This window comes from Hemibagrus wyckioides, linkage group LG26 (genome assembly GCF_019097595.1).
Source record: "Hemibagrus wyckioides isolate EC202008001 linkage group LG26, SWU_Hwy_1.0, whole genome shotgun sequence".
NCBI classification, from domain to species: Eukaryota; Metazoa; Chordata; class Actinopteri; order Siluriformes; family Bagridae; genus Hemibagrus; species Hemibagrus wyckioides.
The window spans coordinates 12,773,917-12,794,002 of NC_080735.1; the positions used below are offsets into that span (position 1 = coordinate 12,773,917).

Here is a 20,086-nt window from a genome sequence, read left to right on the forward strand (position 1 = left end):
TAAAAGAAAAATTGGGATTATTAAAGGGAAAGAAAGAAAGAGAACAAAAAGAAAGAAAGAAAGAAAGAAAGAAAGAAAGAGAACAAAAGAAAGAAAGAAAGAAAGAAAGAAAGAAAGAAAGAAAGAAAGAAAGAAAGAAAGAAAGAAAAAGAAGAAGAAGACAATTTGTGGAAAATAAAGATATAGTAAAAAAGGAATAAAAGAAAAATTGGGATTATTAAAGGGAAAGAAAGAAAGAACAAAAAGAAAGAAAGAAAGAAAGAAAGAAAGAAAGAAAGAAAGAAAGAAAGAAAGAAAGAAAGAAAGAAAGAGAACAAAAGATAGAAAGAAAGAAAGAAAGAAAGAAAGAAAGAAAGAAAGAAAGAAAGAGAACAAAAGATAGAAAGAAAGAAAGAAAGAAAGAAAGAAAGAAAGAGAACAAAAGATAGAAAGAAAGAACAAAAGAAAGAAAGAAAGAAAGAAAGAAAGAAAGAAAGAAAGAAAGAAAGAAAGAAAGAAAGAAAGAAAGAAAGAAGACTTTTTTGATTAAAGTCTGTATGCAGTGTCAGTTATTAATCTTGTGTGAGAATGTAATGCTGTGTGTCTCTGTGGACTCTGTACTGAATCCTGAACTAATACAGAGGCAGAGACAGTGGTTAGGTTGAGTCCTGTACGATAATGTCATGTTGAAGTTCCTCTTCCTCACCTTCATCTTGTCCTTCTTCTCCGTGTGAGCGCTCAGCAGGGTGGACGTGGCCTCGACGTCGTTGGGCAGCTCCGTCTCGGCCAGCTCCGTCCCGAACGTCTGCAGCGTCTGAGCCGTCTTCTTGACCATCAGCGCGAAGCCCTCGATGGCCTAGAGGAGCGTGTCCCGAATCACATGGCACTGAGTGCACTTACATGCTAAAGTCTAAAAACTGCTGATCAGTAAACACCGCCTTCCTCAAAGTGCAGTGATAAAGCCGAGCCTTATAAAAATACACATAAACCCTACTGATCCTCCCGTGGTGTACACTAAACCACGAAATAAACACTTAATGACCATGTGATCAAGACATTTCCCACAGTGCTGCAGGTACGCTTAATTAAAGCCATATTTTATGCTAGAACTATAAACATAGCTGCACCTCTGGGTACTGAGGATGACGCCAGGAATGATTTTATTTTATGAAAAAACAGATGGAGCTTTGTGCTCAGATGATTTTTCTGAATTAAAACAATCAGTTCAACAATATAAATTTATTTGTTTATTTATTTATTTTTAATTAACATTTATTTAGATGATTGGCTAAATAACTAAATACAGTATGAACAATGAGCATTTTTAATTAAAAAATATTTATTTATTTATTTAAATACAGTATGAACAATGAGCATTTTTAATTTAAAATATACATTTATTTATTTATTTAAATACAGTAGGAACAATGAGCATTTTTTATTTTAAATATACATTAATTAATTTATTAATTTATTTATTCATTAATTTATTTATATACAGTATGAACAGTAAGCATTTTAAATTAAAAATATACATTTATTTATTTATTATTTATTTGTTTTGTATTTAATTTTAATTAACGTTTAATGAGATGATTGACTAAATAACTAAATACAGTATGAACAATGAGCATTTTTAATTTAAAAATATTTATTTATTTATAGTATGAACAATGAGCATTTTTAATTAAAAATCTATTTATTTATTTATTTATAATTTACATTTATTGAGATGATTGGCTAAATAACAAAAACCTGCCTTACATAATGTCCATTTCATTCTAATCAAATCAAATTAAATTCTAATCAATTTGATCAATTCGTGACGCCGGGTGTTGAGGCTGCAGTGAAGAAAATGTGTGAAATCTGCTAATGAATCCTTAACTTTAATGAATAAACTTGTCCCTGTTGATCAGTTAATACGAATGTTATTAATAATATTACTGGCAGTATGTTACACCACGTCGATGCTGAATTCTTGATTCTGATTGGTCAGAAAAAGTTGATTCGTTCACTAACAGCAGATTTGACTCTATTTCCAAATCAATTAGTTTCTATAGACTCAAATAATGGACAATCCATATAAATAAAATGTTTAATAATGTTAATAAACAGAGAAAAAGGACTCTCCAGTGTCACTGTCAGTACTTACAGTCCGGTGTGAGATCCACTTCTCATGGCAATACTCCTGAGTGCCCCCTAACTCCTGGGTCAGCTGGGAGCGGTCTATATAGCTGTGCAGCTCAGTTACTGAACTAAGCATGATGACCTGCAACACACACACACACAATTTTCACGTATTATCATACAACATGCTCTAGGGAAGCACGTCAGCAATTCAGATGTAATTAGAGTAGTAATGAAGCACACTGAACCAGCACGTGTGTGTGTGTGTGTTTGTTCATGCAATTAATGAAAAGGCTGATATGAAGCATAATGACAATGCTGACACAGAGAAGGAATGGAGAAAATCCAATTCAGTAAAAGGTAAAGAATCCACGCCCTTATGCTGTGATGCTTTACTCAATTCTGTGACTTTGTATAGCGCCTTTAACACCAGACCATAGTGAGGAAAAGCTATATTTTATTTATACTTTTCATTTGTTAACACAGCTGTTATTGTGTCTTAACCCATATGGCTTAAAGTCAGTGTTACTGTTCCCTCAGATCAGACTACGGACTGTTAATGTGTGTGTGTTTTATAGGAAAATGAGCGACTTATACACATTTTCTTGTCTTGCTTTGCTAGAGCACGTGAACACTCACCGGCACTTTCATTTTAAACTCATCCTTGTTGAGTCTAAACAGGACTTCGGAGAGCGTTCGCTGGAACAGGGTGGTGGGCCGCAACACCAATACCAGCTGCAGGTTTCCTGGGAATGAGCCCTGAGAATACCCAAACACACACACACACATTATTCCACTACACTATGGCTTAGCAAAAAAAATTAAGTAATAAACGTTCAAGAAAGCAAAAAAGAAGTAATGTTTGCACTGGATTGTGGGTCAGTATAATGGTTCTGTCATGGGTTTGCCAGAAATCTTCTAGGCGTGTCATAAAGACTGAATATAAAACAAACAAACAAAAAAATCCATACAAATGATCCCTACAAATTTCCCATACACCCTTTGACTTTCTCTAATGGTCAGCATCAGCATCATAAACACATCCAACCAAGCCGTGCTGCATTATGACATGACTACACTATTAGCCATTTCTTCTTGGTCTGGTAATCCCCGCTTCTTTCCTTCTTTCTTTCCTCACACAAAAATTATTTCAGTTGCCATGACAACAGAGCTCGAAGAACGGGTAGCCCATGCAACAATGGTCTTCCAGCCCTGCTCCCTCCTCCTCCTCCTCCTCCTCTGTGTGTCTGAGTGAATGCGTGAGCACATGGCACCTCTCAAAGACTCCCCATGCTCACCGACTGTTCATTAAATCCCCTCTCACGGGGCGCCGTGTCTCCTTAAATATTTATCAGCTAATCAATACGCAGCAGCGGCAACCCTCGAACGGAGCCAGAGAGAGAGAGACAGAGAGAGAGAGAGAGAGAGACACACGTAGATACAGAGAGAGAGAGAAAGAGGGATGCTGTCTGCTGAAAGAGGATCTCCATGTTGACGAGATGCTCCGTACACATCGGTTGAGCCTCCAAGTAGCTGTTATTAATGACAGCATTAAAGACTGATCTGGGAACAGTATCAGTGACGTCCAGCTACATCTGTTATTTGATGGCAAACACTAGGGACGGGTGTTAAAAAGGCTGTCTGCTGTTATGGAGGATGGGAAATGGGCTGAAGAACACAAGGATGGTCCATAGACACCCCCCGCATGCATGCACACACACACACACAGAGACACACACAGACAGACACACACAGACAGACAGAGTGTTCAGTGAAGTCTGCCAGGCTGAAAAGACTCCAGCTCTCTGTTTGGGTGAATGTACGCCCTGTGTGTGTGTGTGTGTGTGTGTGTTTGTGTGTGTTTTTGGACAGTGCTACTGTTTGTTATGATTCTCATTAAGTCATTAGCGCAAGGCTGGTGTGAGGGCTAACGAGTGTAACTGGTGTGTTAATCATCAGACTCGGGCTGGAGTGAGAGAGGAGCAGTGTGTAGATAAAGTCAGTAATTAACCCCAAGCCTCTAGTCTCAGACTCATCACAGGGGGAGGAGCTCCAGTCTCTCTCGAGCTGTTTATTCTCTCAGCTCTCTTCATTATTACTCATTATTACTATCTACTACTCTCCTTTGTTTGTCCTTCTCTCATCCTTTCTTTTACCCATGCTCTTTTATTATTTCCTCTCGTCCTTTACTTTTGGACTTGCTTTCATGTCTTTCCCATTTTCTTCTTTTTTTCCAGTTTATTATTTTCCCTCTTGTCTGTTTTCATTTTTTTTTTTTTTAATTATTTTTATTTCTTTCCTTTTTTGATTCTCTATTTATTTCCTTCCTGGCTTTATTGTACATTTTCTTTCTTTTTTATTCCCTTTTTTTTGGCTCTTTTTTCATTTTCTTTTTTTTTCTCTCTTTCTTCCCATTTTCATTCTCTTTTTAATCCCCTTTTTCTCTGTGCCTTATTTACCCTCTTTCTTTCTTTCTTTCTTTCTTTCTTTCTTTCTTTCTTTCTTTCTTAAAATATATTTCTTCTTCTTCTTCTTCTTCTTCTTCTATCCTTTTTAATCTCTTTTACTCATCTCGGTATCTTTTCTTTCCTTTTTAACATTTTGACTTGTTCATTCTTACTTCCTTTCAGCTTCTTTTTCAACAGTTTTCTCAAACGTATTCATTTCTTTTCATTCAGTGTTCATAATGTTCTCTTTTCTTCCCTTCTTCATTGTTCCTTCTTTCCTTCTCTTCTTCTTTTCCATTTACATTTTCAACAGATGCCCATATCCCTCCTTTACTCTCTTCTATACCTTCATCTTAATATCTGCTTTCTTTGTTTGTTTGTTTGTTTCTTTCTTTCTTTCTTTCTTTCTTTCCTTCGTTCCCCTGCACTACAACACAAGTACTCAAGCAGTCCCTGTGCTCTTCATCAATATACACTTGCTGGCATTACTTCTGCTTTAAATATAAATCTATTCTTCACACTAAATATAATTCACCCGGCCCCTAACGCAGGCAGTGTCCTGACCCCTGACCTCTGATTACCATGACAATAGCGTGTTCTATTTGAAGCGATTGGCCACGCTTGTCCCGAACAAGGCATCAATAACAGCCAAGCTACACGTGTCGCCTCTGTACACAACAGGAGTCGCAAGAGCGAGTCAGACTCTATTATTGCTTGTAATGTGAACCGTTATTGAAACACATGCTGCTGATACGACTCTGGTGTGTGTGTGTGTGTTTATGTCTGGATATGGCATATGGAGGTCTGTTATTCACAGAACAGTCATTTTTTCAGCAACCTTAACATATAGAGAAGGCGAGTTAAGAGTCTGGTGAGTCTTAGAGCCACATTTTCAATCATACAGCTAATGTCTCTCGCTCATGCTCACACACACACACACGCATACCTGCGAGACGAGGGTGAAAGGGTTAGATGGATGACTAGTGACTATGAAAATGACTGAAAGCAAGATGGAAATGGTATACACAGAGCTGTGTGTGTGTGTGTGTGTGTATGTATGTTGTGTCTCCAGGGAGCAGCTGCCATCACACTGATACACCAGCACTCTAATCAGCACAAAGAGACCGACACACAAGAATGCAGAATTCAATTAACGTACCAGCTTAAACACACACACACACACACATACACACAAATAAAATTAGGCTGCTTTGCCTAAAGTAGGTAGTCCTCATACATGCAGACCCCACTACATATGTCTACTTTCTTCTCCTCTCGTCATGGCTAATAAATCCTTTGACCTCCAGCTTATTTTTCACCTTTCCCCTTTCACCCTTCAGCCTGGGACGCTGCCCTGTGACCTGCCCCAATCCTCACTGTTAAATACTACCCAGCAAGCAGCAACGGCCGTCTTCACTTGTGTAAGTGTGTACTGGACCCGATGACCTGAGGCCAGTCATTATGAGCACGCTTACTATTCAGAAGAAAAGCGACAGTGATGGAGTGAGTGTGGCTGAACTTCAGCGTCTTAATGTTGAGGAGAAACAGATAACGCAGCCACGGTGGTGATTTGTGGCGTCTGGGGAATGAAACTGCTAACAGCACGAGGACAAGGAAGCTAAACTGATTTATCTGGGAATTATGTTGCTGGAGAAATGGTTAGAAGAATGGTTTTTGGTCAGATTGCTGTATTTAATTATGAATTCTTCATTTTTAGACATTAAGGATGAACTAATCTGAAATCACACACATATACAATATAGAAATAATATTTAAAACAAATTTATCCACCTATTTATTTATTTATTTTGTTTTATTTTTCCTTCTTTATGCTTCTCTCCATTTTCTTTGCCTCCTCCCTTCTTCTTTTATTGTCCATATTTCGTCCTGTTTTTCCACAATTCTCTTTATTCCTCTTTTTTTTTTTATTTGCTCTTATCTTTTTATTTCCTGTTCATTTTTTAATTTAATATTATCTTAATATTCTATTTTTTGTTCTCTCTTTTCCACCTTTCTTTTTTCTGCATTCCTTCCTGGTTTTAACGTATATTTTCTTCCATACCAGCCATGGCGATCACTTTTATTCCTCTTATAACACAACAAATTTCCCAGTAGGATAATTTATAAAGAATTTTTATAAATTTATAAGAACAACGTCATTCTTTGTTATCAGTTTATAGTGATTTTTCTCATCACGACTGTCAGGGGTTCTGCTATACAAAACACCTTCTGACCAATCAGAATGGAGAATTTGGTATTGTTTGTGTATAAAGATAATAATTTAAGTTAAATATATGTTATATTTTTTCTCCTCACAGACTAGCTACAGTTAGCAATAAAGCCCACTGCATTCCTCCTGCATATCAAGCAGCCTTCACAAGCCTTAGTGCACTTCTTTACAAGGACACTTCGGACATTTCCAACAAGGCACATCAAGCTTCTCGATCTTTAAAAGGCGGGCTGCACTGCCCTAATAATCTCCCCTGGGATGGAGTGAAAGGGAAAGATGGCTAACAAGCACTTTTAGGACCTGAAAGGAAAGGACGTGTGATGTGGTTCCTGAGACGGAGCTTACGAGAGTCACGCAGCAGGTTAGCACATAAAACGGCTCGTCATCATAAACAAACACCGGATAATAGAGAAGAGTAGATGTGCAGTGGCTGCTTGTTGACTAGACACATATTTTATTTCAGTAGTCAGTGTTAGTGACTGTGTTATAGCAGTGGTTCTGAATGCAGAGTCTGGGAAAAGATACTGGGGTACTTTTTTTTCCATGTCCATGATGTTCATACAGTGGTGGAACCCACCACTATTATCTATTACATATCATATCGTATCGTATCGTATCGTATCGTATCGTATCATATCATATCATATCATATCATATCATATCATATCGTATCATATCATATATCATATCATAGGTATTTTTCATTTTCAATTGACTCAGTGGTTACCACATTTGCCCCACACCTCCAGGGTTGTGGGTTCGAATCCTGCCCCTGCCCTGTGTGCTCAGAGTTTGTATGCACTTCCAGGGGTTTCCTCTGGATACTCGGGTTTCCTCTTCCAGTACAAAGACATGCATTATAGGCTGACTGGCATCTCTAAATTGTCTATAGTGTATGAATGTGTGTGTGTGTGTGTGTTTATGAGTGTGTTTGATGGACTGTACCCCACTCCGTTTCCTGAGTCTCCTGGGATAGACTCCAGGTTCCCTAAGGATAAGCGCTATGGATGGATGGATGGATGGATGGATGGAAAAAAAATCTTAGGCATGTGGAACCTCTCTCTTATCGTATAGGCTTCTTCTCGGCCATCGAGTATTCACACGAAAAAGACAAAATTTTTCAAAAGTTGTTTGGATTGAAGCCATTATTTCACAGGTTTTGATTTCACTGTGGAGAAGTTCTACAAATAAGGGATGATGGACTGCATTACCCAGAAAAGCTATCAATAAATCATATACATTTGCATTTATAATTTTCAAAGGTTACTTTAATATTTAATCACATTATGTATTATGCATGAACTACTGACTACCTTCTACTACTACTACAGGTACTGAATATACCTGCTTTCATTAACAGCTTCACTGACTACAGCTTTTTATAGGATACTGTCTAAGATCTCTCACTCCGTAAGAAACTTTGTGATGATTTAATAAAAAGCATGGATTTTAATATAAATAGTATTTAGCATTTATTAGTATTGATGATCCTGAATTTGAGGACTGTTTGGATTGGAGCCGAGCAAATTTTCTTAGTTATCAATAAATATTATTTTCAAAAAATGTTTTGGATTCCACATGATACTTTAAGTCGGCTTATAAAAGTCCATCAAAAGACATGACCTCTCGGGTTAATGGCCCTCATGGTGTTTATGTCGTAGTTTAGTTTGATGATATTACATACAAGTAGCTCAACTCGTGTTTGCTAGCCCTGAATCTTAAACGGTGTCATACTGAGAAAGCAAAGCTTAAATACAGAAATAATGCTGTTAAGTCCAGACAAACGTGAAGGCGATTCCAATATGGCAGGGTCCTAACATTCACAGCATGGGGGAAGACGTTAATCTGGGGACAATTAGCATACATTAGCATACATTTGCATGGAGTAAAATTCCCTTAAAAAAAATAAAAGGGCTTGTTTTGGTGACTGAATTGAATAAAGGTTGTCCACTGACCCGTGGTGGTGAAAGCTCAAGATCAGAGCAGAAGCTCAGAGCCGACTGGTCATTTTAAAAGAAGCTTAAATGTGTCATGTGCATAAACGGCGTTAAACTCTTGTGCTGTAGTTGAACACTCTTACACAGACAGAGTTCTGAAATTGATAAGTAGAACAGACAGAATATGCAGTCATACAGCGACATAGTGGGAGATATTGAACATCTTTGATACTATATATATTCTATATATATATAAGCAGTGTAAACACTGTATGCTGAACAAGTGATATTGTAGGAGATAATACACACAGACCAAGGAGTCTGATATCAGTATCAATGTAGATGGAAGCTAATTCCTTTCCACTTGTTTCCCTTTTTCTACCCATCCTGAGGCATCCAGAGATGGACCGGATACAGTTGGATTCTGCTTTGTGAAGATTTTGGGTATTCAAAGCAACGATGCCAACCCTACGTGGACTTTGAGGTCACCTAATGAATACACACACTAACATTCTACATACGCTGAACCACACAACTCCAACTGAATGTACACGACTGTAGAAAGGACATTGTTTATAATCACACTCTCCAGTGTCACCCAAATGAGGATGAGGTTCCCTTTCGAGTCTGGTTCCTCACAAGGTTTCTTCCTCATACCATCTAAGGGAGTTTTTTCTTGCCACAGTCCCCTCAGGCTTGATTTGGTATAAGATCTAGGATTTTTGTACTATGTTTCTTATGTTTTGTAAAGCTGCTTTGAGACAATGTCCATTGTTAAACGCGCTAGACAAATAAATTTAAATTGAATTAAATTGCCTGATCTGGGTGATTCTGTACCCTCTGTAGCTTCAGACTGTTCTAATTCAATTGAATCCAATATAGTGCTTTTAACAATGGACACTGTCCCAAAGCAGCTTTATAGAAGTATAAAAATTCAGAATAAGTTAGCAGTGACAAAAAACTCAGTGAGACTATATGAGGAAGAAACCAGACACAAAAGGGAAGCCATCCTCATCCAGGATTCAGTAACGAAACATGATGAAGCTTTTTGCTATTGTCGATCATCCGCCTTTAGGTCTGCCATGCTTTTCTTCTCACCACGAGAGTAAAGAGTGATTCACTGAGGTTACAGTAACCTGCCTGTCTGCTTAAATGTATCTGTCCTCTGACGTCTTTCATCAACAAGGTGTTTCAACCTATAAAACTATGGAGGGTTTTGCTTTTCATAGAGGGTTTTGCTTCTGTAGAGCTTTTTGTATCAACTCTACAGCCTGTTAATCAGCAATTTCTAAAAACACTCAAACCAGCACTACGTCCATGTTGCGGTCAAAGTCATCAAAATCACCCTTTTCCTCTTATTCTGATCGTCGATGTGAACATGGCCCAAAGCTCTTGATCTCCATCTGCATGGTTTTATAGACTGTGTCACTGTCACATATTCGTCTTGTTAGATAATTAATCATTTCTATACTCCATCCTGAGCATTACCTCCAATGCTGTGTGATGAATATTTAATAAACAGAACGACAACATTGTCTGGACTGAACTTCCCGTCAGCTGTATGGAAAACGTCCATTGTTTTTCCAGCAGCAGCTGCACAGCTGACAATTAACCAAAGCAGACAAAGAGATAAAAGAGAAGCATAAATGTCTGGGATAAATCATTATGTAACGGTGAGAGAAAAAAATAAGCAACATGGGATACTGTTATTTTTTCCATGCAAATGTGTAATTACCAAAAAAAACAGGTGTGAAACCACATGCATATGAATAAAGAGGGGAAAAAAAGGCCAATCATGATGACTAGGAATCGCTGTAGGCTCCAAAACAACGGTTTGTGAGGTGAAAAAAGTGGCTTTTCTACAGAAGTAGGCTAGTAGGGTACGACAAAAACACCTCGCACATAACTGTGACACACACCCCTGTGTAAATGTGTTAACACACACACACACACACACAAAAAGCATCAAAACACTGAAAGCATGTGAGAAATTTGAAACTAGCAAGCAGTAGGTCATTCTCTTTTCTCTATTACTCTCTGTGCATCCGTTCAAGCTAAATGCTACACGTGCTTCCCTCAGCCAGGAAAAGTGCTTAAACTGCAGATTCAATCCAGACAGTCTGATGTTTTCAATTGAACCTAATGAAATAATGTCATTAAATCCAACCATAATTGCATTTAGCCCTCTGTAATATGTACTTTTTCAGTTTCAATTTGCTGCACACACACACACACGTTCAATGTTATAAATCTCACTATTATATATGTTCCTGTACTCAAATAAATTGTCCATCATCTATATTAGCACTGTATAGGGTTAGGGTTCCTGTATCTTGAATGTCAGACTAACCCTGGTGTTAACCCGAACCCTAACACCAGGGTTAGGCTGACGTTCAAGAAGCAGAAGCATGGAACTAAACGGTCCAGAAGTTTCTAGAATTAAACATACAACTATGTGAGATTGAAAAGGAAAGGATGTGTTGCTGATGAAATGAGCTGATCACGTCTGATCCAGTGTGATCAGCTAGTTTACTTAGCAGCGCAATGACAGGGAAAATGTTCTGCTAAGATATACAGAGTGGGCCGCAATAAGGTAGCAAAAACAGCAACATGGAAAAAATTCAAGCAAAAATACTTAACAAGCTAGCTAACTTAACAAGCTAGCATACAACGTTTTCTAAGATAGCTACTTTAACAAGATAATGTAAAAAACATAACTAGCTAGCTAATTTAACAAGCTAATGTACACTGGTAGGTTCCCTAAGGCCCTGTGTAGGATAAGTGCAACAGAAAATGGATGGATGGATGGATGGATGGATGGATGGATGGATGGATGGACGGATGAAATAAATCTTAGGAGGCATGTGGAACCTCTGTTTTATCATGTAGGTTTCTTAAACCTTCTCGGACATCGGGTATTCACATTAGGTATGTATTTAAGAATATAATACTACCACCAGAGCTTGACTTGAACAGGGAAAGCTAGCATACACAATTTTAAAAGCTAGCTACTTTACAAATATAATGTGCACAATATAACAAGCTAGCTATTTTAACAACCTAGCATACACAATTTTCTAAGCTAGCCACTTTAACAAGCCAAAATACAATATTTAACAAGTTAGCTACTCTAACAAACAAACGTAGCTCATTTACAACTTAAATCCATATATGTCTTTAGCTTTAACAGTGAACTTTACAGGCATGTATTTCATGTGTACATGGAAGGATGGAAGGTTAATGTGGAAGATTTATTCACTTGAAATCTATTTTTCACATTACATTAGCATGTAGGCTAGCCTGGGTGTAGCCTGTGTACAGTAACCCATATTTAGTCCATCAGCTGAAATGAGAAGCATTACTGACGTTTCTCAAGACTGTTAATCTGATTAACCTGATAACCTCTTCCCTACTGACCAAGTAAACTCTCTCTCTCTCTCTCTCTCTCACCTCTCTCTCTCTCTCACACACACACACACACACTCACAGGCATCCACACAGCCCCCATGTTACACCTCCTGTGGTTTCTAATCTTGTTGACGGCTGAACTGGTCCACTGAGAGTAATCCCACTAAACCTATAATGAGGGCCATCTATATTATCCTCACTCATCAGTTAACTGAGCTCTTTACCAAACACTCGCGCACCATCCCCGTGATTGTTTTTGCTCCACTATTCCAGCATGTTCCTTCATTTGCCCTTGGGGCTACCATTTCCATTATATTCATTCAGTTGCTTGATCCTTTGGTACCGGGATTCAATCTCATAACCTGCTGATGAGTAATTCAGTATTTTCAGTTTGATCACCTGCCAACTCTCACTCCTGCTCTCATACAACAGCTACTGACAGGAAGGTAAAGGGGCTAACCTGTACTATCCTCTGAGACGTGAAACCTGCCAACAGCATCTTTTTTTTACTGCTGCTCATGCTGCAGCACACTCAGATGAATTAGCTATCTGCCCTCTTCCACATAAACACACAAGCTCACGGATACACAACATTCGGCTCTAATCGACACGGGCGGCTACGCCATCGTCGAGCTCGTCGTCTCACGCTTTTTTCTTGTGAGTCTGGTCAGCCATTTTTTTTTCTGGACAAGCCATAAGTGCAATTATTTACATGTGTATTGCTGGAGGTGTGCTGGTGCTTCTTCAAACGCGATAAGAAAAATGATCGCAATAGCAGAGAGAGACACAAAGACGGCTGAGAGACTAGTATATGACTCAATAACAAGCTAACGTTTCTTGAACGTTTCGAGATTATTTCTAGCCTCCAAATCCAGGCTCCACCTTCCCAGCATTCACTAGATAGCATCTGGAGACCCTGACCAAGAAAATGAATGAATTTAAGCATTACAAATATTAAGGTAAAATAATAGAAACACTGCTTATTGTTGTCAGATATTATACATTTGGAATTTTTTCCCGCCATGGATAATTCTGATTGGCTCCCGTTTTTGGAAACTAACTAAATAGAGCTAATACTCCTCATGTAAATACAACGAACACATCATCAGCTCTACTCTTTCACACTTACAGTATTACCCAGAGTCTTCTTCATTTTTATTTAAAGGCAACTACATTAATCAGTCTGAACACATGGCACAAAAATGACTGCAGTCTCTTCTCAAGTCCAGCTCAGAAGTAGTGAGCATTTGAAGTAAAGGCTCTCAGTAGGCTGTATACTTTAATCCAAAGCTGGACTCAAGCTGTGACAGGAATATTGTCCCTCAGTGCACTGGTCTGAGCACAACACTAAATATAAGATATGGAGTGTGCCTATAAAGACCTGAGCAGTAATAATGTAAAAATGCTGAGAGCTACACACACACACACACACACACACACACACACACCACTGCCTAAAGCTATAGCTATTGTTTTAACCACCTGGATGTTTATAGACATGTACACGGCCATGATCCAATAAAACATCAACATCGACTCAAAATGTTACAAAAGTGACCCGTATTTCTTACTGAAACCTACAGTGGTCAATAGTCAGCAACAACATCAGCAACACAGGAGGATTTTACAAAGCAAAGGGAAAACACTACAGTAAGCAAAAACTAATATATATACTTTTTTTGATCGCTAAGTGATTCCTGTGTCGGTAAATTTTGTCCTCAGACTCTTACAAAGGGCCAACACTGGAGACTCCTTCCACCAGTGTTATATAAACGTCTCCTCGTGGTAAACACCACCATGTTATCGTTTGGCTTTTGCGGTCTGTTTATTATTAGCCTTCGATTATGTGAAGCATCTGCTGTACAAGTCCTTCCAAGTTAGCTATCGTTACCACAGAAACGATAACGTATTAGAACGAGACGTTAATACGGACCAAATGTGTCCAGAGTTTATAAACCCTTCTGACCTCAACAATGCTGGAGTATAATATATAATATTATTGTTATAATAAAACGCTAATACACTGATAACTACTGAACACTTAACTAGCATGTGCTCTAGCATTAAAAGTACTGATCCGTCAACAGAAACCTGTCTATTAAAGCTGAATGCAGTTTATGTGTAATGAGAGCTCTTAATATAAAATACGACAGCAAAATTTCCATCAGTGAGTTCAAGGTCAACTAAGTAAGATAGTAAACACAGCTCATGCTTTTAGCATTCAGCTGCCACGTTGCCTACTGGTTTAACTGAATCGAGCATTCGAGGTCTTCGATAATTTTAAAGTGTGCTCGATTAAAGTCTCATTACTCTGGATTTATTATTGTGTCCAAACATGCAGCGTTCATTAAAAGTCTAATTTGGGGTAATGTTGTGTTTTCCGGTTCATTAACTCTAACACTGTTCTTGTCTTTTGTTTCAACTCTCCACAAAAAAAAATCTATCGCATATTAGAAATACTGTGATGGAGACACAGCTATACAGATATCCATAATACATGAATGACATACACACACTCACCGCGATGCGCAGTAGTGTTCCCTTCACCGATGCCCATCTGTCTTGCCTGCGGTCGATGATCAGGATGAAGCCAACTCCTGACGCGCTGAGGCTGTGGAGCAGAGAGGCACGGTCACCATGGCAGCACATACATCTCTCTCATCTCGCAATCACATTCTCACACACAGTAGTATCTATCTACCCACCAGACCTGCATACTACTCAATACACACCAGCTTCCAATATTTATCTCCATGATCTCCATCATTTTTTAAACATAACATCAGAAATCTTTCACGAGAAATGCTTCACATTACTCCAATAACCTCAAACAGACGTACAGACAGTAACCGTAGAGACACGGCGTAGAGATGCTTAGCTGCCTGCTCTGTCCATCACCATGGAGAGAGGATGTTCACTCCTTCACCAGCATCGCTCTGCTTCACCATGGTTACCAAAATGTCTATTTTTTTTTAACAAAACACTATTTTATTGGCTTTTTAAAGGCAAACCGATGAACATCAGCTTTTGTATTCCTGTCCTTATCCAGAGGGTTGATGGTAAAATCCACAAGCTTTTCTTCTTCACAGTGTGTGTGTGTGTGTGTGTGTCTCTCTCTCTCTGTATCTCTCCAAACCCTGTGTTTACGGCTGCAGTAACACTGTGTTGAAGCACCAACGATGAGGGCAGTGCAGCCTGCTCCCCGCTCAATCCACCAGCCAATCTTAATAGATCAGGTGCTCCCTCAGAGCCAATCAGAGCGCAGAATGGCTGTGACAGACAACTCAGCCTGCAGGCTCACAAGACTGAATTGCTAATGAGAGAGGCAGAGAGGGAGGGAGGGAGAGAGGTATCTCAATGATAAAAAGGTGGCAAGCAAGGAAGGAACTGCTGATGCCCTTATATTCCTGCCGCCATGATAGCAACACACACACACACACACACACGGGATGTACACACCTCTTCTAAAACCTGTGCTTTTCTTCATCTCTTTGTTCCTAGCTACTATTTCGTTAGAGCTGGCCACGTTGGGTGATACAGCCCACCCCCACCTCCCACCCCCTCGTCTCTCTGCTCCGGTGTTCCTCACACTCCAGTGCCCCGCTAGAGGCAGAAAAAAAAAAGAATGAAACAGAGGAGGAGTAGAAGGGGGAGATGCATGCTCTCATCAGTACGAGAAGCCATGCTCTCTGAAGGCACATCATGGCACAGACTGATGATGTGCTTCCAGAGCAACAAGATTTCGCTGATTAGTATTCATTAACCTCTAATCAGAGGCTGATGTACAAGAACAGAGGGATTCGGCTCCAGTCCTGTTGGCACAAGATCCTGTTTAAACAATCTTTTTAGTTGCATATTGTTAAGCTGAAAAATCGACAGTCTGATCTTTTCTTTTATCCCGTGTTCATGTTTTAGTTACGCAATATAGTGGCATGGTTGATGTCTCTAGAATTTACACAGAATGGTGCGAAAAACAAAAAACATCTATTTAATGCTATGTGGTAGCTTAGTGGTTAAGGTGTTGGACTTTTGTCCAGAAGGTTGAGAGTTTGAATCCCAGATTCACCAAGCTGCACCCTGAGCAAGGCCCTTAACCTTCAATTGCTCAGTTGTATAAAAATAAGATCAACTTTAAGCCGCTCTGGATAAGGGTGTCTACCAAATGCCAGAAATGTAATATATATAGGAGTTCTGCAAGGCTTGTTGCTGAGGGAAGTCAGAGCAGACTGGTTTTAGCTGATACGATGGACACATTAACTCAAAACAACCACTCTTTGGAACTGTGGTGAGCGGAAAAGCATCTCAAAACACATTAAACCTTCAGGTAGTCTTCTGCATGACTGTATGCTTTATGCTGCTGCCACATGATTGGCTGACTGGATATCTGCATGCATGAGCGTGAGGTGTCCCTAATAAAGTGACTTTTATAAAATTTTATTTATAACCACGATTACAGGCAAAAAAACATGTCGGAAAGGTTCAGTAAAATGGGGTAATGCTACACAACATTTAATCCTCTAACCATGTGGTAGAATAATATTTAAAGGGGAAGCCATTTTGGGGGATGTGGCCCTATTGTTTCTACTAAAAGCTGAATCTGATGGATTTCTATGTAGATCCTGGACACTGGATCGTAAAGGTAAATATCAGTCATATTGTGAGTAAACATACAGTATATGATGATATCATGCTGACTTCATCACCTTTTCCCTTTCACTAATAAATGTGATCACATTTGAATGCTGATTAAAATTCTATTAAATTTAATTAATTAAAATTCTATTTAATAAATCATCAGCCCTGTAGCCGGTTAATGAGATGATGATCAAGTGATCCATAAGCTGGCTCAGGAGTAAAAAAGTTTAACAAAGGTTCTCTTTCAGAGGAAATAAATCATTCCTTTGAATTCAGCGTGTCGTAGTAAATTCTAGATATTCTCTGTCCCCGTTTGCTCACAGGACTCGTTTAGAAAAGCGGCAGCAAATTAAATCTGCATCAGTTTCCTATTTTAAGCTCGGAAAACCTCAGGCAATTAGAACCTCCCTCCTTCCATCTCTGTGTGTTTCACCTTCACACCCCTTCTCCCTCCTTCTCCCTCCTCCTTCCTGCTTTCACTGGCCGCTATTCCCATGAGACAGCAGTGTGAGAGAGCCAGACAGAGGAAGGGGGAGCAGAATATATATATATATATAAAGAATTCCTTAAGCAAAATTCCAGTCTTGTTCACGAAGGAGGATTTTTGTAATAAATATTGAATACATTCACTAGTCAAGTAAATGCACATAAAATCACAATGGCGGATATTTCATCATACGTCATTACACCATCAGTGCAGTAAAATATCTGATTATTACTAATACAGATGCTAAACATGTTCATTTTCATATACTCTTATTAAAAATCTCAGTCTCATGACCTTACGTACGTAGTGGCGTGTTTATGACCGAATTCTAATGTTAAATATTTTTAAAGCAAAGCATCAGTGACCTCTTCTGGCAAGATTTCATACATGAATTCTTATTCTGTTCTATTTTTATTTTTATATATTGTACAATGATAGTCTATTTTATATTCCATTTCGTATTATATTCTTATATTCTTTTTATTTTAGATTCTTTTTTCTTCTAATGTATTTCTTATAATTTCTATTCTAGTTTTACATTTTTGTTTAAACTGTATTTCTTATATTTTGTATTCTATTTTATATTCTAGTTTATTTTATAGTCTAGTTACATTTTTATTTAAATTGTATTTCTTATATTTTATATTCCAGTTTTACATTTTTATTTTAATTGTATTTCTTATATTTTAAGTTTACATTTATATTTAAATTGTAATTCTAGTTTCACATTTTTATTTAAATTGTTTCTTATATTTTATATTCTAGTTTTACATTTTTATTTAAATTGTATTTCTTATATTTTATATTCTAGTTTTACATTTATATTTAAATAATATTTCTTATATTTTATATTCTAGTTTTACATTTGTATTTAAAATATATTTCTTATATTTTATATTCTAGTTTTACATTTATATTTAAATTGTATTATTTTATATTCTAGTTTTACATTTTTATTTAAATTGTATTTCTTATATTTTATATTCTAGTTTTACATTTTTATTTCTATTGTATTTCTTATATTTTATATTCTAAGTTTACATTTTTATTTAAGTTGCATTCCTTTATATTTTATATTCTAAGTTTACATTTTTATTTCAATTGTATTTCTTGATATTTTATATTCCAGTTTTATTTCCATCATCAAGACAGTCGTGTCTCAGCACTGTACTGTGTATGATTGTGTATGTGACAAATAAAATTAGATTTCGAATGTGAATTAATAAATGCATACTCCTGTACATTGCAAACACATTACACACACTAATGGCCATTAGAATATACTATGTACTATATCTATACAAAGGAAACAATCCACTTGGCAGATACACAATTCCTGCTGGAGAAGAGATCAATTCGGGAGCACTTCATTCTGCGGAGTGGTGAGTAGATGGTATTTAATAAGTAATTATGTGATATAGAGCTATTTGTTATTTAATGGGAGCGTACGTTCACTCTGTACATTCAAAAAATCAGCCAGTCATGTGGTAACATCATGTAGATACATGTCTAGAGTATAAATATTCACATCATACATCAGAATCTGTGAAAATCATGTGACTTTGACCGAGAAATGAGTGTGACAGGAACTGAAGATTTCACGGGATTTTCACAAACGGCACTCTCTATAATGGTGCAAAAATAACCCCCCAAAGACGGGGGTATAAAATATCTAGAGAGAAGCTCTAGTAGTTCTACAGGTGTTAAATGTCTTCCTGATGAGAAAGAACAACTGAATTTAACTGGTTCAAGCTGACAGTAACTCAGATAACCGCTCTGTATAACCGTGGTGAACAGAAAAGTATGAAGAGCATAGTGATGTGTGGAAGCTTAGTGGTTAAGGTGTTGGACTACTGATCAGAAGGTTGTGAGTTTGAATCCCAGCTCCACCAAGCTGCCACTGCTGGGCACCTGAGCATTACCCTTAACCCTCAACTGCTCAGTTGTATAAAATGAGATAAAAAGGTAAGTCGCTCCGGATAAGGGCGTCTGCCAAAATGGCAGAAATGTAAAGTTTCCTCACCTGTCAGCGAAGAACAGGAGGCTATAGGGGGCAGACTCAGCAAAAATGGACAGAAAAAATTTTTCTTCCTGTTTTCCTCACAAGCTGCTAGCTACATCTTCTGTCTCATAAACGCCATTGACTATAGATATGAAGGCTAAGATGTGCTTCCTTAGGCTTGAACATGCTTCACCTCCCACCTTAAAACAGCACCAGGAATGCTCTCTTGGCTTTCTCTGCAGGGTTTGAACCCACAAGCATGGATAAGTGTTTACCAAACTGATCACCTGTGATGCCTAAACCTTGCAATCAGGAGCTGTGAGTATCTGGTGTGGAAGCATCTCTGGAGAATATGAAGCAGTTGGATATCTAACATCTAAGGAATCACATTCACACACACAAGTAAATAGGACTCATTCAGGAAGTGAATACACACGTGGGAACGCTGGTCAGGTACGTCAGCACGTTGTGGAACTCCTCCTCCTGCAGCTCTGCGAATGTAGGGAACTCTGGGAAGATGATGATGGGGCTGCCGTTCTCCCCTCGACCTCCTGGAGAAAAACAACAGGAAAATGTGAAGCATTAGTAATTCCTTATATGTTTTACACTGTTAATTCCAGTATTTTTTTTTAGTTTTGATCTGTAAAATGGCATCCTGCAGCAAGCTAAAGCTAAACCAACCACCAGGGGGCATTGTCACATCTCCTGTTCTGCCTTTATACAGCTGTGTGATGGTGAAAAGCACAAAATATAAAGAATATAGAGGGGATTGTAGGGAACAGTCTCACAATATCCAGAACAAACAGATAATATCCACAACACAAAGCAATGTCT

General features: G+C 38.1%; 1 protein-coding gene across 9 annotated transcripts in view; it reads right to left on the bottom strand.

Annotated features, from left to right (window-relative positions):
* mcf2la (mcf.2 cell line derived transforming sequence-like a) overlaps nucleotides 1-20,086 on the bottom strand; it is a 98,829-nt gene that overhangs the window by 34,585 nt on the left and 44,158 nt on the right. For all 9 annotated transcript variants that reach the window (XM_058380485.1, XM_058380493.1, XM_058380488.1 and 6 more), the window contains exons 3-7: nucleotides 19,689-19,803; nucleotides 14,649-14,739; nucleotides 2,746-2,865; nucleotides 2,132-2,248; nucleotides 686-835 (exon numbers count right to left, since the gene is read on the bottom strand). In XM_058380485.1, coding sequence (XP_058236468.1) covers nucleotides 686-835; nucleotides 2,132-2,248; nucleotides 2,746-2,865; nucleotides 14,649-14,739; nucleotides 19,689-19,803 — 593 coding nt within the window. The remainder of the gene's footprint in view (nucleotides 1-685; nucleotides 836-2,131; nucleotides 2,249-2,745; nucleotides 2,866-14,648; nucleotides 14,740-19,688; nucleotides 19,804-20,086) is intronic.